We start from the raw sequence: 21,021 nt of genomic DNA on the forward strand, positions 1-21,021 counted from the left end.
TTTGGGCTTCATATGGATGGAAAAGAGGAATCCACGCTGCGCGGTTCTGCTGCAGTTGAGCCCAATCCATCCCTCCTGGGGGGGTGCTCGGACCCCTTCCCATGTCTGCCATCATGAATCCTGCCGTGTCTTGTCCACTGGGCTCTGCTCCTGCCACAGAGGGGACGGGACAGCGCCAGGGCTGGGGGGGGCGTGGGGGGTAAGGGGGCGAGGGATAGGTGAGGGCCTGTCCCCCTGCTGCTCTGCTGGGACCCTGCAGAGCCCAGGCGCCTGGCCACAAGTGGGAGCCAGGCAGGCAGGGCAGGGAGGGCTTAGCGTTTCCGGGGCGGGAGGGCCAGGCGGACGGGGTGTGGGGGGGTGAGGGGGTGGGGGGGATGGACCCTAGCATTCCCAGAGAGCGTCCCCCAAGAGTTCCTGTCTGCGGGCGTGAGGAAGGGCCTTGTGGTCTTGGCTGGTCCCAGGCCCTTGCTCTGAGGAGCTCAGCAGGTACAGGGCTGGAGGGGGGTGCAGGACCCCCGGCACCCCCTCCCTGGGCATGCCCCACCCTGGGGCAGCTGCCCTCCTCATCTTGCCTCTCTTGGCAGTTTGGCCACGTGTGTGAACCAGTGCCCTGTGTGAATGAAAGCACGTTTTGGGTCTTCCTTTGTAAGTGGCTTGTTCACACAGCCTTAGGTGAGTGAGCCGGGGTGGTGCGCACACGCTGCTCAAGAGTGAATCCTGTTGTGCGGCCGTAGCCGTGTTAATTCTGCATTCTCTAGCCAATGGAAATGTGGGTTTTTTTTTTTTTTTGGTGTTTTGCTATTAAAATCTCCATCACATATTAAAATGGTCCTCATACCTTTGTCTGAAATAGAACATTTCTGATAAATTGCTTGATTCCTTGAGGCCCTGCCTCTGGAACTGAAGTGCTGGCCTCAAAGGGCTGAGAGGAGGGCTGGGGCTGGGGCTGGGGTGCTCCTAGGCTGGTTCCTTATTGCCCAGAGCTTGTTCCCCCTGCACCAGGTCCCCCTACACCACCTCCTCCTGCACCAGGTCCTCCCCTGCCAGCTCCCCCTACATCAGCTCCCCTGCATCAGCTCCCCCTGCACCAGGTCCCCCTTCATCAGGTCCCCCTTCATCAGGTCTCCCTGCATCAGCTCCCCCTGCACCAGGTCCCCCTGCAACAGCTCCCCCTGCACCAGGTCTCCCTGTACTATGTCTCCCTGCACTATGTCCCCCTGCATCAGCTCCCCCTGCCATCAGCTCCCCCTGCACCAGCACACCATTCAGGCCAGTGTTCCGTAGATCTGTGCACCCTCACCCCAGAGGTCCAGCAGAGTCCTACTAAGCTCATGGGGACCCTGCCTGCTGCCCAGCTGCCCCCCCCACCATGCCGACAGCGTTGCTCCACCAGCCCCACAGCCAACTATGAGGAACACACCAGGTTTCAGCAGGAAGCTCCAGTGTATGGATTGAGGACAGATAAGTGAAGGATAAATTGGTGCTGTCAGTTCTGCCCTGAAATGTATGGCACTTTGTCCCCCTGGAGCACATGGGGTTCCTGCCTCTGCTTCCGTGGGCCTCTCCTGGCAAACACTGGGCAGCCTTTTCCTGCCCTAGTACTATGGGCCAGGGGCCCGCAGGGCAGGGGCAGCCGCATGCTGAGAGAGGTGATGGGCCCCTCCCTGGGCCACCCACTGGTCTGGGTGGTGCTGGGCTCAGGGGAGGGGCGGGGGGCTGGCTACTGGGGCATGAGGTCACACTGTGCTGCTTTCTGTCCCCAGATCACCAGAAGCTGGAGAGAGAAGCTCGAATCTGCCGTCTCCTGAAGCATTCCAACATTGGTGAGCAGCTATCCCAGAGGGTAGGGGTCCCGGCTCTCTGCCCCGCAGCCTGTGGCCTTTTCCTCCCAACGATCAGACTGGTAGAGAGACACCCAGAGGCGTCCTGTTCCTTCTCCATACGAGTGTGCCACCCCAGGCCCCTGGAAATGGCTCTTCCTCCTGACCTGCAGTGATTCTGGGGGGGTCGGTGCAGCCCCGTGCAGGAGCTCTACCTGGATGGGGCCCCCCCACCCATCCCTCTAACTCTAAGCTGTGATCTTGGTGAAAACATTCTGTGGCTTCAGAAAAACCACAGGCAGCCCAATTAAGAAGAAAAACGTTTGGAAACCAGAAACCTCAGAGACCACTGCAGGCGCAGTCCTGGCCTGAGGTCTGAGGTCTGGTTCAGGTGACCTGGCTGTCGCCTGCCAGTCCTTAGAACTGTGTGGCCTGGGGCTGGGGTCCCGTCAGGGGCAGGGGAGCCTTGGGAGCCTGGAGCCTTCACCTCAGGATGGTCACCCTTTCTCTGAAACTCCAGGTCATATCCCTGTAAGTGACACCACTGTAGGAGCAGCACACCCTAGAAGTCCACTGGGGCCTCCGAGGCACTTGGCCCTCACTCGGCCACATGCCCACCCCTGTGGTTCTAGGGTGGTCCTTGCTTGCTGCCCTGGGGGGCAGGTGTGCATGTCCACCTGGCTTCTCTGCTCCACCTCTGGCCCTTTAGGGACTTCTGAGGGGCCCACTGCACGAAGTAGCCAGGGGGCATGGAGGGGATGACAGGTCTGCTGCCTCTAGAGCTTGTCAAGGTGGAGTCCTGGGCCGCTCCTGCCAAGATTCTGGTTTAGTTGTGCCAGGACAGGGCCCAGGATGCTATTTAAAAAGAGTAGCAGGAGGTGTGGAGCAGCCAGTTCTGGAGCCACTGGCCTGGGGGGTGGGGGGTGCATGTCACTCCCAAACCAGGGCTTGGCCTCATGGAGGCCCAAGGGGCTCCAGAAGGCCTCTGCCAGTCCCTAGAGCTGGTCCTGGGAGCCTGTGGCCCTGCAGGACAGGGGGAAGTGAACCCCCACATCCTGGGCGGCCCCCTGTACCAAGACTGCTGCAGCCCCCGGTCCAGCCCAGCGCTTTTACTCCAGGTTCTCAAGCCCAGTGTGTGGGACCCGCCGGCATGCAGGGGCCTGACTTGCTCCTGGAAAGCTGACTCAGGGGCCTGCGGTGAGCCCACAAACTGGAACCTTCCACCAGTGTGCCAGGTGTCCACAGGGACCCCAGGCCATTCCTCGCTGGCGGGGTGGGGGGGAATGTTTGCACAAATGATGGGCTTCGGTCTGACCTCTGACCTTCCCTAACCCGGCTGGGGCCCTCTGTGGCTGGGGCCCTCTGTGGCTCCAGGCTGAAAACTCTTTCCTGGTGCTCCTGGCAGACACCTCCACCCGCCAACTCCACCCCTCCCCCTCCCGCCAGCTCCCTCCCCTGCTTCCCCTGAGCACCAGGCCACAGTAGGTCACCACTCTGAGCAATCGTCAAGAATCCCCTTTAAATAGCCGGAGGACCTAGGTGTTCTTTGGTTTGGCATTTTGGGACAGTTCTTCAAAAGATATCTTGCCCTGCCTGGATGCCCGGTGTTGTTCCTGGTCACTTATAATCAGACCCTGAAGTCCTCATAGCAGCTTCATTCTAGAACACCGGGGAGCCTGCAGTGCAGAGGGAACATTCTAGAACATGGGGGAGGTGGAGCAGAGACTGAAGTACAGAGGAAACATTCTAGAACACAAGGCAGGACTGAGACGGGTGCAGAGGGGACGTCCCGTTCCCTTAGACTCTGGAGGGGCTCTCTGGGGAATCGTGGGAGCTGTCTAGGGGCAGGTGAGGGAGGGGCCACTTGACCCGGGCCTGGGTCTGCCCAGCCTCACCCTAGACCGAAGTGCCCCCCAGGCCCCTGGGGGAGGCAGGGGGACCTTGTTCGGCCAGGTGCAGCAGAGGGGCTCCCCGTCTTGCGCTGCATCCTCAGGGAGCACTGTGTTCAGGGCGTGGGGGGGCAGGAGCCTCAGTTTCCCCATCTGCACAGTGGAGGTGGGCACCCCCAGGGAATGCCCGGGAGGAGCCTGGAGAAGTCGGGTGGAGGCCAGGCCGAGCCCCCTCTGCCGAGTGACCTGGGGATGCTCAAGGGCAGGTCGTGGCGGCTCCTGCGGGGTCTGCAGCCCTTGAGCTTCTGGGGCTCCCCACCTGGGTCGAGGCACCTGTGCTGCCAGCGGCACGACTCAGGCGCGGAGCACTGGTTTTCCGTTTGTGGTTTCGAGGGCCCGTCGGCCGCGTGGCAGGGTGGCTGCGTGACCTGCGGGATCCGAGCAGAATGAAAACGTGGGCCTCAAGACAGCAGGAGCAGAATGGGGTCCTTGGGGCACCTGGGCCGGGGACACGGGCCAGAGCTGCATCTCCACAGGTTTTCCTGAATCTTTATGGTTTGCTTCCCAGGGAACTCACTCATGGGGCTGGTAGTGGGAGGCTGGACCCCCTCCGTGGACGTCTCATCAGGGCCATTTGAGCATCTTCGAGACGTGGCAGTGGGTCCCCAGGCTGCATGGGGACGGGGACACGGAAACAGGAGAGGGAGGGAGAACGAGGAGCACGGTGCTGCTTTCCCCCCCTAAGCTGTAGTAAAACACACGTAATATTTATGATTGTAACCGTTTCTAGGTGCGTGGGTCAGTCGCATGTACGTGTGCAGCCGTCACCACCCTGTACCCAAACTTCCCACCGTCTTTGCTGGAACGTCTGCATCCAGGAGCACTGACTCCCATTGGCCTCCCAGGCCCAGGACCTCCCATGCATGCTGTGTCTGTGGGTTGGTCCTTGCTAGGGACCGGAGGTGGGATCACCCATGGGTCCAGCTGGGACTCCCCACTGCCCGCCCACCTTGTAGCCAGGTGCTCATGTTCCTTGCTTTTCGAGGCTAAGTAACATGCTCCATATGGACGGACAGTGTGCCGCTCCTTTCCCTGACGGCCGACACTCGGCCTTTCCTGCGTGGGCCGTGGACCCGGGTGTGCGGGGCTCTGCGTCCTTGCTGCCTTCAGTTCTGTGGCCACAGAGCCGGCAGCGGCTCCGGAGTGAAATTGCTGGAACCACTGTGCTCTCTGGCTCTGGTCCTGGAGGCGCCAGCCCCGCCCGATGGGCTGCAGAGCACGGGGTGGGCATGCGGGGCCTGTGCTGAGCTGTCACGCGGGGAATGGGGTGCACAGAGCTGGCCCCCCAGCACCAGCTTCCCAGTCAGAGCCCTCCCCAGCTGGTACAGTTTCTCTTTAGAGACAAGGGGTCCCCCAGCCTCCCCTCAGCTTCCTTCAGCCTCCCCTCAGTCTCCCCCAACCTTTCCCCAGTCTCCCCCAACTTTTCCCCAGCCTCCCCCAGCCTCTCTCCAGCTGCCCCCTAGCCTCCCTCAGCCTCCTCAGAGCTTCCATCCAGCCTCTTCCCAGCCTCCCAGCACCCTCCCACAGTCTCCACTCAGCCTCCCCTCAGCTTCCCTCAGCCTCCCCCAGCCTTCATCCAACCTCCATCCAGCCTACTCCCAGCCTCCCTCCCCCAACCTTTCCTAGCCTCCCTCCAGCTTCCCCCTCAGCCTCCTCACAGCCTCCCTCAGCCTCCCCTCAGCCTCCCCACCGCCTTCCTCTAGCCTCCCCCCAGCCTCCCTTCAGCCTCCCCCAACCTTTGCCCAGCCTCCCTCAGCCTCCCTCAGCCTCCCTCAGCCTTCCCCAGCCTCCACTCAGCCTCCCCTCTGCATACTAATCCTCTCTCCCCAGGGCCTGGCTCTATGATGGCTGCTGAGGCTAGAGCCCACCTCCTTTGCCGGGTGGTCCGCCCTGAGCTGGGCAGGTGGGCACCATGGAGGACTTGCCCTGGGGGCTTCCTGCCTGGACAGCAGAGGCCGGGGCAGCTGGGGAGAGGTTTCCCATCTCCTGGTGCTCAGGCCCGCAGCTGGTGGTGTTGCCCCTCCGGGTGGCTCTCCTGCCACCGGCCGTCCAGAGGCTGCCCGGTGCCCCCTGGCCTGGGATTCAGGCGCAGGCCCCGGAGGAGTCGTGGCCTGGGGGGCTTCCAGGCCAGACTCGGGGTGCGGCAGGACTTGCTTTGTCGTCACCGGGCACCCTGCTTGTGGTGTCAGGGATTGGCTGTGTTTCTGTAAGTGGATTTGTGAGCTGTCTTGCTCCGTTCTCTCAGAAGTCCCGTCTGATGCGCTAGACGGGTTTTCTTCTAAACCGTTAAAATAACGTGCAGTTGCTTTTTAAACGTTAAAAGATTTTTTTTTTAAAGACGTGTGCACACGCACACAGGCTCCACTCCCAGACTCCCCGAGGCTCCCAGGCGAGGGGGTGGGACCCCCCTGGCTGGGCCTGGGAGCCAGACCCTCCCACCAGCACTGGGGGCGGGGCCTCCTGCGACACCCAGCATTATGGACCTGGACCCCTGGCCCGCCCCCCGGGGAAGGGGAAGAAGGCCCCCTGGAATGCCCTTCAGGGGCGCCCAGGCCTTCCCCTGCTTGGGGCTCAAGGTGGGGTGGCACCAGGAGGTGGTGAGCTCCCACTCCCCACTCCCCAGACTTTGCAGGAGGGGCCTGGGCAGAGGTTGCAGTGAGCAGGGGTCTGGGGTGTCGGGGAGAAGCAGGCCAGCCTGCAGTCAGCCCTGGGCTGGGGTGTGGGCAGGAGTCCACCCTGACGTCCCCGGGAGACCTTGTTCGTGAGCACGTGGCCGGGGGCTAGGGGGGTGTTGGATGCGGGGCCACTCGGCCTTTCCGGGCTGTGCGCCGGGAGCTGGGCTGGAGGCCCTGGGGTGCCAGCTGTCGGGCGGCTGGAGGCTATCAGCGGCATCTGCGGGGGGCAGGCTCCCAAACGTGCCGGGGAGGAGGCCGTGTGACCATTCCCGGGCATCATTGCTGTTGGGCAGCGCCAGGTGCAGCCTGGCTTCTGGCCAGGTGTGCTGGGCCCCAGGTGTGCTGGGTCAAGGCTGCTTTCGGGGCTGTTTCCTCCCCCTCTCTTAAGGCACGCCAGTGTGCCCCGGGGGCGGGGGGCTCGGGTGTGTGCTGTGCCAGGCTCAGGGGCCCAAGAACAAGCGGACAGCTTAGGGGAGCACCTGGCAGGGGTGCCGTTCTGGAGCCCCCCTGGGGCCTCCCTGGGCCCCGCAGGTGGTCCCAAGCGGCAAGCAACGGGCCCCCTGCACTCCTCTCCTGTAAGCAGCTCCTGTCCAGGGCCCGTCCGGTGTCCGGCGAGCCTCCGCCCTGCACCCCAGCCCGCCTGCTCCCCTGCTGCCCGAGACCAGCAGACACCCAGAGGCTACAGCCCCGGGGATGCTTGTCGGGCACCCAGGGCTTTCTCCTTGGCCTCTGCCTGCTGCCCGCCCACCTGGCCCTGCCCCTACCTATGTGGTGGGGGCCCCCTATGAGGGAGGGGGGCTGGGTGGCAAGGGCTGATAGAGGCTGGGCCAGCCCCTCACAGCCCCCTGTCTCCTACAGTGCGCCTCCACGACAGCATCTCCGAGGAGGGCTTCCACTACCTGGTCTTTGATCTGTAAGTGCTGGAGCTGGGGATGCAGGGCTCCCAGTGGGGTGGGGATTGGGGGCAGAAGTGGGGATCACCCCCCGGGGGCTGGCCCGACTCCCAGGCCCCCTACCTTGCAGCCACACCAGCACAGCCTCCCCACCCCCTGTGTGCTTTGCACCATTGGTGCCCGGAGCCCCACAAGGTGGGATCTGCCCCCTGGGCCCTCTTGTCTACGGGACCCGGGGGGGCCCGGGCAGAGGGGTGAGAGGAAGGAGAGGACCCCAGGAGCGGTCACAGGGCGTTCCTCTGGGGTCCTCACCACAGCCCACTGGCATGAGCGTGTGTGTGCGTGCACGCGTGTGTACACGTGTGCACGTTCATACACTTATGTGTCTGTGTGTACACACGTGTGTGTGTGCAGCGTCTGATGTGCAGGCTTTGGGGCTTCTGGTGCCTCTAACTTCCTGCTGGATTTAGGAGGAGTGAGCTCATCCCTGTCCTTCCCTGACAGCTCCCACTACACAGCTATATTTAGCTCTCCGTGAGTCAGTGTGGCTGGGGACTGGGAAGGGAGTGGGCAGGGGCCGTAGGCTTTGGGTGGCCCCTAGTGGCCTCTGGATGGCCGCGTGGCCAGGGTGCTGTCACCAGTGTGATGGGACACCTGCACGGGGCAGCTGCTCTTCCCTCAAAGGACAGATGCTGCCACGTTGTGGGGCAGCCTCAGGAGCCCTCAGTGGACCAGCGCTCCAGGTCCTCTGGTCAAGGGAGGCTGGGACTGTCCCTGTAGAGGCTTGGTCACCTCTCAACACCCCAGTGTTCCACAAGACAATGCTCTGAGTTGCCCGCCAGGTGGCCAGGGCTGGCCTGGGACACAGCTGCCACTGCCAGGCTGGGGCTGTCCCCAAACGTCTGTGCCACGGCCCCTGAAGCGGCCCCTGCAGAGGGGGCAGGCTTGCTGTCACCCCCGTGGGCCCCCACACCCACCCAGCTTCACCTGCCTCCTTCACAGTGTAGAGGCCACTGGGCTGGAGAGTATCCATGCCTAGGCCCTGGTGGCAGTGAACAAGTGGGTGGGTGTGATTCAGAAGACAGGGAGGGAGAGAGCAGGGTATGGGTGTCCACGTGCACACGTGTGCATGCTAATGCATGTGTGTGCACATGTGTAACTGCATACATGGTATGTGCATGCACATGTGTAGGTTCATGTCTCTGGGCCTACATGGCAGAGGAGTATGGGGAGAGGCTCTGGGAGGCCAGCAAGAGGTCCTTGGCTGGTGTGTCTGCAGAGCGTGGGGAGAGGAAGGGCCTAGGCCCGGCAGGCCCTCCCCGAAAGCCTCTGCAGCCCACAGACTTGTGGTCCTGACCCTGCTGCAGCCCCTGCTCTGGGCACCCAGGATGCCCTGGGCCACAGGGAGGGAGTGGGGGAGAGTAGACTGGCCCCTGCCCCCGCCACAGCCTTCCCTGTCATACTACAGACCCTCTAAGGCCTGGGGCGCCAGAATTGGGGAACTACTTCTAGCCTGGGTTGGCATCCCCTTCAGGGGGCCCCAAACTTGGGGAAAGTGTGGATTCAGGGGCAGACAGGTCTCCCCACTGTCATCTTCTGGGAGGAGGTGGAGGAGAAGATGGAGGAGGGGGAGGTGGTATAGGTGTTGATGTTGTCTGTGGTGATGACAGTGATGGAAGTGACGAGGATGATGGGGTCTCTGGAGTCTGTGACCTCAGTCTGCCTTGCCTGCAGGGTCACGGGTGGGGAGCTCTTCGAGGACATCGTGGCCAGAGAGTACTACAGCGAGGCGGATGCCAGGTGGGTGTGCAGCCCTCACTCCTTCCTGCCCTCTCCTCTCCCCACCTCTGCCCCCGTGGCCCACGTGTGCTCCTGTGTGCATAGCGGCTAACGGGGCCTAGGCAGACGGTCAGCTGGGCTGGGGTTAGTCCATGGCCCGGCTGCCAACCCAGCTGAGCCCTACTGGGAGCTCCTGAGCAGGTGCCCAGAGCAGCGGGCAACTGGTGGGGACTGGCCCACAGAGGGCTTTCTCCCTGGGGCGGCCGGAAGGGGGAGTGACAGGGGTCCCTCTCCTGCCCCTCCATTGGATCTCATCTGTGGCCCACAGCGGGCACTCAGGGGGCCTTTCCAAATGCTCTTCCAAACACAGGGCAGGGATCCCTTTCCATGCCACCCTCCCAGGGCTGGAGGCAGGATGGGAAGGCGAGGGGGGCCTGTGCCCCAGAACATGTCTGCTGGCTTTCCTTCATGGGATGGCTGTGGGCGGGAAGCCAAGGCCCCATGTGCAACGATGGAGGGACTCAGGCTTCCTTTGGGTGACACTTCCGTGTGGGCTCCGGGGCAGCCCTTCCTACTGGGGTCCGCCATCACAGGGGATGAGGGGCCCAGTGACCTCTGGGTGCCACTGCAGCATGGTGCTGGGATGCAGGGCCCTCCTTCCTGGGAGGAGAGGCCCTTCCTGGAAGGAGAGTGACCTGCCATGGCCCCTGCGGGAGTGCCACTCCTAACCCTGCATCTCAGCTTGCACACCACTGAGACCAGCAGCTCCCTGCCCGCTGGGGTGGGATCCTCGCTTTACAGAGATAAAAGGCCGACTCTGGTCATCTCGAAGTGGCATTAACTATGGATGCTTTCCATTTTTATTTTTTTGTTACTTGTTTATTTCTAAAAATTTCATTAATGAGCATGTAATTTTCTAATCAAGAAAATGAATAATTATTTTTTAAAGTAGCTTTTCGTGAGTTGCTTCTGCACCCGCGGGTGACCTCGCCTGCTGCTAATGGCCTGAGTGAGTCCCGCAGCTGCCTGGGTCCCCACAGACGCCAGAGCCCAAGGCGGGGGTCCGCCAGAGTCAGGGCCAGGGTTGGGAGGGTGTCAGAGACAGGTGGGGCTGCGCTTCTCCTCTGCCTTGCCTGCCCGCGAGCGCCAGGGCACAGGCTGCTTTTCTGAGGCTCCTTGACGAAGGACCTTCATTTTGCTCCCTAGCCTGGGAGTGCTGGTCCCCTTCTGGAGCAGGAAGTTCTGGCTCTTATTTTCTTCTTTCAAGAAAAGTAGGAAGTGGAGCAGAGCTGGGCCAGGAGGAGCTCTGGGGCCCTCAGGTGCAGGCCCTGCCAGGTGGGAGGAGCTCTGGGGCTCTCAGGTGCAGGCCCCGCCAGGTGGGCGGAGCTCCAGGGCCCTCAGGTGCAGGCCCCGCCAGGTAGGAGGAGCTCCGGGGCCCTCAGGTGCAGGCCCCACCAGGTGGGAGGAGCTCTGGGGCCCGCAGGCCCCGGATGGGCCGGGCAGTCAGGGTCCTGGGGCCCCCCACCAGGGCAGAGCCGGAATAAGAAGGGCTGCCTTCCAGTTCTGCCGCCAGGACTACCTGGCTGCCTCCATCCGGGCAGTTTGCCTTCGCAGCCCTCCGTTTCCCAGCCTGGAACGCCCTGCTCCCGGGACCTTAGTCCTGGGAACTGACCACTTCCCCGGGGGCCTGGCACCTCCCCTGTGGTCCGCGGCAGGTGGTCTTGGCTGAGGGGCGATCCGCCTGCTGCTGCAGCTCCCCCTTGGCTGGGAACCCCCAGCCCACCCCAGCCTGCCCACAGGGCCTGCCTTCTGTGTCCGGCCATGCCCCACACCCGGTGCCCCCAGCACCTGTGGCCTCAGAGCTCTTTCCTCACCACCTGCCCCTCCTGCAGGCCTCTTGGCCTATCGGGGGCTGTCATGGAGGCTCTCCTGGTTTCCAGACCCCTTGGAACTGGCCCAGAGGAGATGGGGCTGGGGTGCACACACAATGCCTAGCTTTCTCTCACAAAGCCTGCCTTACTCATGGCCCAGCCATGAGGAGGGGACGAGGGGAGCAGGACGCCCCGGAGCCACGCCTACAGCTGCCCCCGCTGATAAAGCCGCCATCCGAGTGGCCTCTTCTCCCAGCAGCTCTGGCCCCTGGGTCGAGGCGGAGATGCCCTGCGTTTGCCCTTTGCGCTGGTGCTTTGTTTGCAGGCCGGAGGGCCCCACAGAACCTGGGTGGACATTCATGACCCACAGGCGGCGTCAGGAACCGTGGCAGACGGGCTGAAGCTCACTCCCATCCTGGGAGGGCGGCAGTGCTGACTGCCTGTGTCCAGGGACACCCCCCTCGCCACCGGGAGGGGTCGGGGCCTGCTGAGGCAGGGACCCAGGAGGCTGGCCACGCGGGGTGGTCCGGGCCCCCGTAGGTGAATCGGCGGCCCTTCCAGGGGTGCTGCTCGCGGCAGAGCAGTCCTCGGCTCCTAGCGCCTGGATTCTCTGGAGGAGGCAGCTTTTCTGACCTCTTTCTCCTTCCCACTTGGGAGAAATTTGGCAGTTTGTGTGAAAACTGAAGGGTCTTTTTCCAAAGCAGGCAAATCAAAATTCAAAATATTTAGAACCCGGTTTTTAAAAGGCTAGTAAGATAGCGGCTCCTGAGAGATGTTTGAAGGGCCTCCTGAGACTCCACTGCCCCAGCGAGAAGGAGGCGGGGGGAGGAAGAGGGGGAGTGGGAGGAGGAGAGGAGGAGGCAGGGGCACAGCAGAGGTGACCTCTGAGCCCAGAGGTCTGGGACCAGGACGCAGCCAGTGTCTGCAGCTCTCTTGGGAATAACTCTGACCCCCAAGAAAGGTCCCATGGGGATAATGGCACCAAGGTTGTGGGCTCAGATTGGAGTGGGGATAAGGGCTGGTGGTCTGGGCCCCGGGGGCCCCCCCCAGGGCAGGGCTGCCCACAGTGTGCTCGGCCCGTTCATTCCGGGTGGCGCAGGGGAAACCAGCCCATTTCTCCACCGGGGTGGCTGTGAAGCTTTTGGAGCAGGTCCTCAGAGTCGCAGGCACAGCCAAGTCCTGCAATGCTGTCGCGGAGATGCAGCCCCTCTGCTGGCCTCGCGTGTCTGGTGCGTGTATGGGCCCGGCACTCCCAGGAGGGATGGGGAGGGCAGGGTGCAGCCCACCCGCCCGGAGCCCACGTTACTAGTCTGTCCCGCAGCACATGGACCCGTGGGTCCAACAAACGGTTTCAGAACGTCTTGCTGCTGGGTGGGGCAGAGACAGAATTGGGAGCAGAGAGCCACCTGTCCACTGCCACGGAGGCCGCGGGCCAGTGCAGGGACACCCACCCCGAGCCCGCGGCTGCCGTGGGACTGCCGTGGGCACGGCCAACGTGGGGCGTGCAGAGGGCGCTGTCCCTGCCACGGGATGGTCTCCGGGTGAAGGCAGGATGTGCATGACCTGGAGGTGAAGCAGGATGTGCCCAGGGCTCAGCAGGTCTGCCCGGAAGCCTGGTCACCCCAGGGCTGGCGGGAGCGGCCAGAGGCCCAGGCCACACCTGCCCGGGGACGGAGAGGCCACGGTGCCGGGAAGGGCCTGCAGGGTGTACAGCTGGGTGCCTGCCGGGGCAGAGCCGCCGCAGCCCAGGAAGGCGCTGGTTCACCTGGGCTCCCCTCGCTCTGGGCAGAAGCCGCATGCGGGTGGCCCCAGGGATCTGATGGCCCAGGGCTCCGGGTCGGCTGTGAGCGGCCGGTCTCTGGAGGCCAGGAAGGTGTTTCCCACCCCCGGCCCTGGCTCAGCGACCTCAGTGGCCAGTGCTAGGGGTGTCACCCTGTCTCTGCTGTACCCAGTGGCCTGCCTGGCCTTAGCAGGGGGCCTCCGGAGAGCTTTGCCCCGTAGAGTGGGTTCCCTCCACCTCCAACCCCAACCCCCACGGTGAGCTTGCCGTGAGGGATCAGCCCACAGGGGCTGAGCCTGTGCCTGTAGAACAGGGGCTGGCAGTGGCTGGATGTGGGCCTGGTGCCACTGGGACACAGATGAGGATCCCCGGGGACTGAGGGCTTTGTGGGAGTCATGTGAGCAGGAAAGGCTTTGAGGGCGAGTTAGGCCAGGACATGGGACAGGAGACCCTAGGACACGAGGGCAGGAGATTCAGGACATGCGAGGGGGGTATCAGGGGTATCAGGGGTTGTCTCCTGACCTCCACAAAGCTCAGGAATCATCAGTCAGCAGGTCCCCAGGCTCTGGCCGCTGCAGGGAGGAAACAGGTCTCCTTTTTCAGGCAGCAGGCAAAGGTCCCCAGGTGTGGCCAGAGCTATCTGAGGAACCGGTCTGGTCCCTCACCCCGCCTGGAGTGCGCCATTAGGAAAACGAAGCCCACGCCACAGCTGACTGGCCATCACCTCTCAGGGTCTAGCTATGGCAGGAGGGGTCCTGAAGCAGTCTGCACCCCCCACCGCCACCAAAAGGGGCTGCAACTGTGGCCCCGGGCAGGTCCAGGGCTCCCGGCGGCCTGTGGCTGGCTCTAGGGGCAGCTGGAAACGGTGTGCACCCCTTGGGCCGTCTGGGGGAGGTGGGCTCAGGCCAGAGGCTGGTGCGTGTAGCAGGGCGGGCGTCAGGGTCTGTGCTCGGACGATGTTGCTCATGCACAGGTGTCCGAGGTGCCTGAGGGTGGCCCCCACCTCTCCCTCCCGCCCAGAAGGCCCCAAGACTGCTCCCTGGCTCAGAGCCCCGGGAGGCCCAGCGCAGCAGCCAGCAGCCAGCAGTCAGCGTGGACGTTTGGGGCTGTTAACGCTCCAGCAGGCTGCCCCAGAACAGAGTATGGTCCTGGTGCTCGGGTGCCACGCTGCTGCGTAGTGCCAGCCTGCCTGGCAGGGTGTGGGCTCAGCCCCAGCCCCCTCTCGGAGGACGCCTGGCCCAGCTTCGGGCGCAGTCGGTGTGAGCCTGGGGAGGGTGCACGGGGAGCAGAGGTGTTTCCTCGGAGTGTCGCTTACTGGGTCAGAGGAGACGGCTGAGCAGGGGTGCAGGGGGCTGGCTGTGCCCTCTGCCGGCCCGTGGGGGTGAGGAAGGGGTCCTGGAGACTCTCTTCTGGCCGGCGTCTCCTCTCCCGTATGGCAGGCTGCATCTTGATCCCCTGCTTCCCCACAACCCCAGTGCCACACAGCACCCCATGCCTGCACCCTGCCCCCCTGCCCCTCGAGGCCACCCTCACTAACACGCCTGCTGTTTGCCGCAGTCACTGCATCCAGCAGATCCTGGAGGCGGTTCTCCATTGCCACCAAATGGGGGTCGTCCACAGGGATCTCAAGGTGAGTCCCCCGCCCTGCTCTGCCAGGTGTCTGTTGTCCGTACCTGCATGTCTCGAAAAAGGAGGCCCTGGAGGGGCAGTGGGAGTGCCAGGAGCTGCTGCGTGTGAGTGTGCATGAGCTTTTGTGTGCAAGAAGGGTGCAAGAAGGTGCATGCAGATGTGTGAGAATGTGCGCAGGTGTGTACTTGTGTGTGCATGTGTGTGCACGCATGTGAGAATGCACATGCACACGTGTGTGTGTGTGTGTGTGTGCGCGCGCACGTCCCTCCAGATGCCTCCAGGCTTCAGGACTGAGAGGCAGTGGTCAAAAATCAGCCTATCAGTACATGTCACCTGGGGTGTCATTCCGGGCTCCAGGTGGGACACAGACCTGGCAGGGGGGCACACAGGTGATGTGTGCGTAGGTGGGGCTGATGCCAAGGGCGTAGGGGTGAGGGGCCGGCCCTGCTGGTCGCTGCCAGTGTCCAGCCCATTCTGGAAGTGTCTGCTGCCCCTGGCTCAGCTCTGGGCAAAACAGTTTGTCACCCCCCAGGGCACAGTGTGGCCTCAGGAGGAACAGCGCCCCCTCTGCCTTCCCCGCCTCCCTGTGTCTCTAAGGCTGGGCTCCTGCCAGCTTTTTCTCTAGGGTGTGAGGGGGCCGTCATTCCCTCTGAGAGTCCCCAGGTGGCATTTGAGACCAGCCTTCCCACAGGCGCTCTGGTGCTCACGCTAATCGGGGCCATGCCTTGGGCCACCAAGGGGTGTGTGTGTGTGTGTGTGTGTGTGTGTGTGTGTGTGTGTGAGCTCATCCTGGCGGGGCTGCTCTGGGGACGACGTCCCACCGGGAGTGGGCCCAGCACCCCCTCCCGTGCCCTTCACGTCTCTCTCTGCACACCCCACGTGGTCCTGCATCCCTCTGCCTGCGCCTCAAGCCCGCCTTGTCTGCCCTTGGGGCTTCACCGTCTGTCACCATATTGTTTGAAGCAGCGTCACTTGGAGGCATGCGTTCCCACCTGGTTCCTGGACCCTATGAGTCGTAGCTCACCCTGAGGCCACGGCATAGGAATGAAGATGGGTGCTCCCCCTGGCCCAGGTGTGACCCGGGGGCAAACAACCCTTGCTGAAAAGAGCAGAAGGGCAGGACGCGTGGGCTCTCCGTCTCCTGCCTGCTGTGGAGGCCAGACGGCCTCTCCTCTTCTGGAGAGGACCCCTGTCCCCTGTGGGGACGGAGCCCCAGAGGTGGTACTGTGGTGGACTTGCTCGCAGCAAGGTGGGGGGGCGGAGGGGTGTGGAGCTGGGGTGGGGACCCAGCCCATCCCTTAGTGCTGCCTTGGTGCCTCTGGGCTGCTGAAACCCCTGCCTGCCACTCAGATCCCTCGGTGCAGGTGACGGGGAGGCAGGGTCCCCCCAGCCCTGCTCACATGGGCAAAGTGAGGATGTCCAGGGCCTTCTGAGCTGTGCTGGGTGGGCAGGGCCACATGTCACATGGGCGACAGAGCTGTCCAGCCAGCTTGTGGGGCCGAAGGGCCAGGGGAGGACCCGCTTTCTGCCATGGGGCCGGCCTCCTTCCTGGGCTCCAGGGACTGTTGTCGGGGCACCCAGCAGTGTGTACTTGGCTTTTCTGGGGCAGTGTTTGCCTCTCTTGGGGCGCTGACATGGCAGTGTGGTCTCAGTGGGCCTGCCAGATGGGAGGGAGGGGAGGGGAGGGGCAGGGGCCCTGGGAGCCCCCCTGCGGCCCAGAGGCCGTGAGCTGCCACAGGCGGCCAGGCCGGGGCGGGAGGGACCCTGCATACAGGACATGGGGTAGAGGGACACTCTGGGCCCTTGGGGCCACGTGTCCCCAGTTGGAGGCCGCAGTCTCCTTGGTGCTGCCGTGGGACAGGGGACGAGTGTCCTTCAGCTGCTCTCTGAGGCAGAGGGTGCTGGATGGGCCCGAGCCAGAGGGACGTGGGGGCAGATGCTCCATGCCGCCTCCTTCCTCCTTGCTCTCTGGGGGTCCCGCTCCTCCGGCAGCCCCTCACTGTGTCTCTGAGCACCCAGACGTAGAACATGGGGTGGGGGCATCGCCTGCCAGGGCTTGTCGGGTGCACTAAGGTCTGGTTGCTGCACCCTGAGGTGTGAGCCGGTTCCCCTGTGCCCCAGAGGCCCCCAGGGTGCTGAGGGGATGCCGTAAGGTGTCGGCCAGGGCAGCACCCACACAGCAGGGGGTCAGACCCATGCACCCCGGCCTGCAAACCGCAGTCCTGTCTACTGTGTCCCCTGCCCTCCATGACACCCCGGGTGTGAACCACACGCCCACTGGTGGGTCACCTTCCCCGCAGCCCGAGAACCTGCTCCTGGCCAGCAAGTGCAAAGGGGCAGCCGTGAAGCTGGCAGACTTCGGCCTGGCCATCGAGGTGCAGGGCGATCAGCAGGCATGGTTTGGTGAGCGTCCCACTGGCCGCCGGGGGAGGAGGGAGGACGGGGCTCAGTGGCTGATGGGGCCCTCACCCCGCCCTTCCCCTGCCCCCAGGGTTCGCAGGCACACCGGGCTACCTGTCCCCGGAGGTCCTGCGCAAGGAGGCCTATGGCAAGCCGGTGGACATCTGGGCATGCGGTGAGACCCCTGTAGGGGCGGCGTGGGGCCGCGGGGGCCATGGGGGGCCTGGACCACTGGTGCTATGCCAGGCCAACCCCTGCATGGCCCGTGGCTGGGGACACACTGGGGGGTTTGCGAGGGCTCAGTGTCTGGGAAGGTGGGGGCTGTGTGCGAGGGGACGGGATGTCCAGAAGGGTGGGTAGCCCACCAGCAGTGCTGACTCCTGGGGCTGCACCCAGCTTGGACCCCCTGCCCGCACAGATTAGAATTGCCACCGCGACCCTGGCTGTGGCAGAGAAGCCCACCGCCCAGAAGAGAGGGCTGGGCCAGGGGGAGCACAGGGTGCTAAAGGGGTGGGGGCTATGCAGGCTGTGGCAGGGCTGCCTCCTTGGTGGGGGTCCCAGGCACAGCTGAACCCTGGATGGACGCTCGTGTTCCCAGGGCACAGGGTTGGGCATGGGGCGTGGGTGGGGGCCGCAGGGGGCCCAGGGAGTGGAGGCTGTGGTTGGTTCAGGGGGTGGGGTGTTGGGTGGGGTGGGGCATGGGTGGGGGCTGCAAGGGGCCCAGGGAGGGCTCAGGGATGGGGGGCTGGGATGGGGTGGGGGCTGCGGAGGGCCCAGGGGGTGGGGATGGAGGCTGCAGGGGGGTGCCCAGGGAGTGGGGGGCTGGGGTGGGGTGGGGGTGGAGGCAGTGGAGGGGGCCCAGGGAGTGGGGGGCTGGGGTGGGGTAGGAATGGAGGCTATGGGGGTCCAGGGAGTGGGGCGCTGGGGTGGGGTGAGGGCTGTAAGGGGCCCAGGGAGTGGGGTGGAATGGGGATGGAGGCTACAGTGGGGTGCCCAGGGAGTGGGGGGCTGGGGTGGGGTGGGGGTGGAGGCAGCAGAGGGGGCCCAGGGAGTGCAGGCCCAGGGTGCGGTGGGGTGGGGGCTACAGGGGAGGCCTGGGGAAGGGCTCAGGGAGTGGGGGCCTGGGATGGGGTGGGAGTGGAGGCTGTGGGGGGGGTCCAGGGAGTGGGGGCCTGGGGGGGGGTGGGGGCTGCAAGGGGCCCAGGGAGTGGGGAGTGGAGTGGGGAGTGGGGTGAAATGAGGATGGAGCTGCAGGGGGTGCCCAGGGAGTGTGGGGCTGGAGTGGGGTGGGGATGGAGGCAGTGGAGGGGGCCCAGGGAGTGGGGACCTGGGGTGGGGTGGGATGGGGGCTGCAGGGGAAGCCTGGGGATGGGCTCAGGGAGTTGGGGGCTGAGGTGGGGTGGGGCAGCCCCGTGAGGTCCATGCTCTGTTCCCCCCAGGGGTGATCCTGTACATCCTGCTGGTGGGCTACCCACCCTTCTGGGATGAGGACCAGCACAAGCTCTACCAGCAGATCAAGGCAGGAGCCTATGATGTGAGTGCTGGGACCCCTCCGGACCCCTCCCCGTCCAGGGGGAAGCTCCTCTTCCCAGAACCACGACCCTGATGTAGACCACTCGGAGAGTCTGGCTCCCGCCTGGGGAGAGGGCTTCAGAAACACTCGTGGGTTGCCTTCTATTTTAGTTTCCGTCCCCCGAGTGGGACACCGTTACTCCTGAAGCCAAAAACCTCATCAACCAGATGCTGACCATCAACCCCGCCAAGCGCATCACAGCACACGAAGCACTGAAGCACCCATGGGTCTGCGTAAGTGCACCCAGCATGGTGACCCCGGGGTCTCCTCCGCACAGCTGACCGGCCTCCCTGGTCTCCTGAGTACTGCACGGCCTGTGGCCGGGGACACACTGGGGGGTTTGTGAGGGCTCAGTGTCTGGGAAGGTGGGGGCTGTGTGTGAGGGGACGGGATGTCCAGGCGGACGAGATGTCCAGGCGGACAAGAGGGCCTGGCTGGAGAACACGGCTGTCAGGAAGGCCAGGAGGGTGAGGGTGAGGTAGGGGCAGATTTTAAGGGGTGGGGGCTGGGCAGCAGGCGGGATGGGTGGCTTGGATGCCCCAGCCCTGCTGCCCCAGCCCTCTCCCTGACCCCCATCCAAACGGCCTCTGTCCCCACAGCAACGCTCCACCGTGGCTTCTATGATGCACAGACAGGAGACCGTGGAGTGCTTGAAAAAGTTCAATGCCCGGAGGAAGCTCAAGGTGAGATGCAGCTCCCAAGTGCCCACCGCTCAGGTGACTGTGCCCTTAAGGGTCCTGGACTGGGAGCGGCCCCAGGGGTCCTGGCAGGCTTAGTGAGGGGAGACACAGCGGTCCCAGCGATCTTGGCCCTATCCTGGGCCCCACATGGCAGTGACCCTGGAGAGCGTGGCACCAGCCTGCAGGCTGGGGGTTTCCTCGGGGTTCCCCACAACAGGGTTCTGTGCACCTGGGGCTGTGCACAGGCAGGTGCCCCGGGTCACTGCCGCTCACTTCAGGGTGAGTGAGTGGGCGGCCTTGACCCCCCACAGGCTAAGCTAGGGGACCAGCCTGGTGGGTGGGGAGGAAAAGGCTGTCAGGGGGCCAGTGGGAGGAGCCCTGGGGTCCTGGAGCCCTCTAGAAGCTGTGGTCCACTGGCCGCCGTTTTGTCAACTCTGGAAGCAGGTGGCCAGTCCCCTGCAGCTGCTGAGTCTGCAGACTGGTCTGCAAGGCCGGGGCCTGAGTCCTGCCAGGCGCCCCCAGGCTGAGGTCGGGGCCAGGGTGGCCAGGCCTCAGCTGCCTGTTTCTCCCCAGGGCGCGATCCTCACCACCATGCTGGCCACGAGAAATTTCTCAGGTGAGAACAGTCTTCTCCTGGAAGAGCAGGCTTCCGAGGGCACCAGTGCCAGCTGCCCGCCTTCCCTCACCCCATCTCCCTGCCCATCTGCCTGCCGCTCAGCGGCCTGGCCTCCTGCTCTCCCGGGGCCACGGGGCCTAGGCTCCTGGGCGCCCCCACCCTGACCTGGCACTCACCCCCGTCCCTGCGTGTTGGGTGTCTGTATCCTCGCCTGACGCCCTCATGTGTGAGCTGCCTGCCGCCTGGGCCGCAGCTCTGTGTGTCTGTCGGCACCTCCGTGGCCTTGTTGTCCTGAGCCCTCTGAGCACCCGTTCTGTGTGGGGGAGAGAGAGGAGGACCCGGAACCTCTCCACTGAGCTCCGGACTCGCTGGCGGCTGCCCGCCTGGGGCACCGAGGCCAGGGGGGTAGGGGGGTGGGGGGCGGGGGTGGGTTGTGGCGTGCGGCTGCTTGGGGGCGTCTATCAGCGACCCCGAGGCCAGGGGCCCTGGCGGCCCCGTGTGGGCACGGCGTCACCTGAGGGGCAGGTGGCCCACTGGCTGTCCTGTGGTTGTCTGTCGCCCGCGTCATTGGGTGCGGGAGCGTCTGGGGTCCGTCCCTGTGCGTCTGTATCCAGCACCCCGTCCTGTGACCTTTGCTGTGATCCTGTGGTGCCGGGAACGGGGGGTGTGTGTCACTCCAGCACGATGGGTCCCGTCCTGGGCGCGAGAAGCCCCCGCTGGGGTTTTCTAAGGAGAAAGGAGGCAGATGCTTTTCACCTGTCACTCAGTCTGGGTCCTGTTCCCACTCTCCCGGGAACGGGACTCTGGAGCCATCCGCCACCGACTGTGGACTCTAATCTTCTTCTGCTTCCTTTGTCTCTCCTCCTCCCTCCCCTGCCCGCCCCGTCTGTGTCCGCCCCTCCCTCGTCTCTAACCCGGTGCTAACAGTGGGCAGACAGACCACCGCTCCGGCCACAATGTCCACCGCGGCCTCCGGCACCACCATGGGGCTGGTGGAACAAGGTAGATGTTCGTGACCAGGGTCCCGCCTGGCGGCATGCAGCCCCCTCGCTGCACGCAGCTGCCGGCCGGGCCTCCAGAGCCACCCCCTAGGCCCCGGGAGCCCCTGCTCCCGCCCTGGACAGGTCCCACTTGGAGGACAGGAGGCAGCCCCCACTATGCTAAAGGAGGGGCCAGGCTAGGTGACCCCTGAGTCCTGCCTCCCCCCACGTGCATTGCACGGATCCTCAGTCCTGACCCCTGGCCCCCTAGACTCTAGGGGTCAGGAGACCCCTCTGGACAGAGCCTTGTGCTCTCTGCTGTCTCTCCCCACTTGTGCCTCACGAGCCCTGCTCAGAGTGACCTCGAGCACCCAGA

The 21,021-nt window shown here is 64.5% G+C and overlaps 1 protein-coding gene across 3 annotated transcripts in view; it reads left to right on the forward strand.

Annotated features, from left to right (window-relative positions):
• Window positions 1-21,021, forward strand: part of CAMK2B (calcium/calmodulin dependent protein kinase II beta) — a 76,048-nt gene that overhangs the window by 39,744 nt on the left and 15,283 nt on the right. For 2 of the 3 annotated variants that reach the window (XM_055335296.1, XM_055335297.1), the window contains exons 3-12: window positions 1,764-1,823; window positions 7,303-7,357; window positions 9,072-9,137; window positions 14,325-14,397; window positions 16,697-16,799; window positions 16,888-16,971; window positions 18,236-18,330; window positions 18,480-18,602; window positions 18,969-19,052; window positions 19,623-19,665. In XM_055335296.1, coding sequence (XP_055191271.1) covers window positions 1,764-1,823; window positions 7,303-7,357; window positions 9,072-9,137; window positions 14,325-14,397; window positions 16,697-16,799; window positions 16,888-16,971; window positions 18,236-18,330; window positions 18,480-18,602; window positions 18,969-19,052; window positions 19,623-19,665 — 786 coding nt within the window. Of the gene's footprint in view, window positions 1-1,763; window positions 1,824-7,302; window positions 7,358-9,071; window positions 9,138-14,324; window positions 14,398-16,696; window positions 16,800-16,887; window positions 16,972-18,235; window positions 18,331-18,479; window positions 18,603-18,968; window positions 19,053-19,622; window positions 19,666-20,592; window positions 20,668-21,021 lie in introns of all 3 variants that reach the window. The other variant, XM_055335295.1, reaches the window with a different exon arrangement.

The sequence above is a fragment of the Nyctereutes procyonoides genome, unplaced genomic scaffold (assembly GCF_905146905.1).
Source record: "Nyctereutes procyonoides isolate TBG_1078 unplaced genomic scaffold, NYPRO_anot_genome, whole genome shotgun sequence".
NCBI classification, from domain to species: domain Eukaryota; kingdom Metazoa; phylum Chordata; class Mammalia; order Carnivora; family Canidae; genus Nyctereutes; species Nyctereutes procyonoides.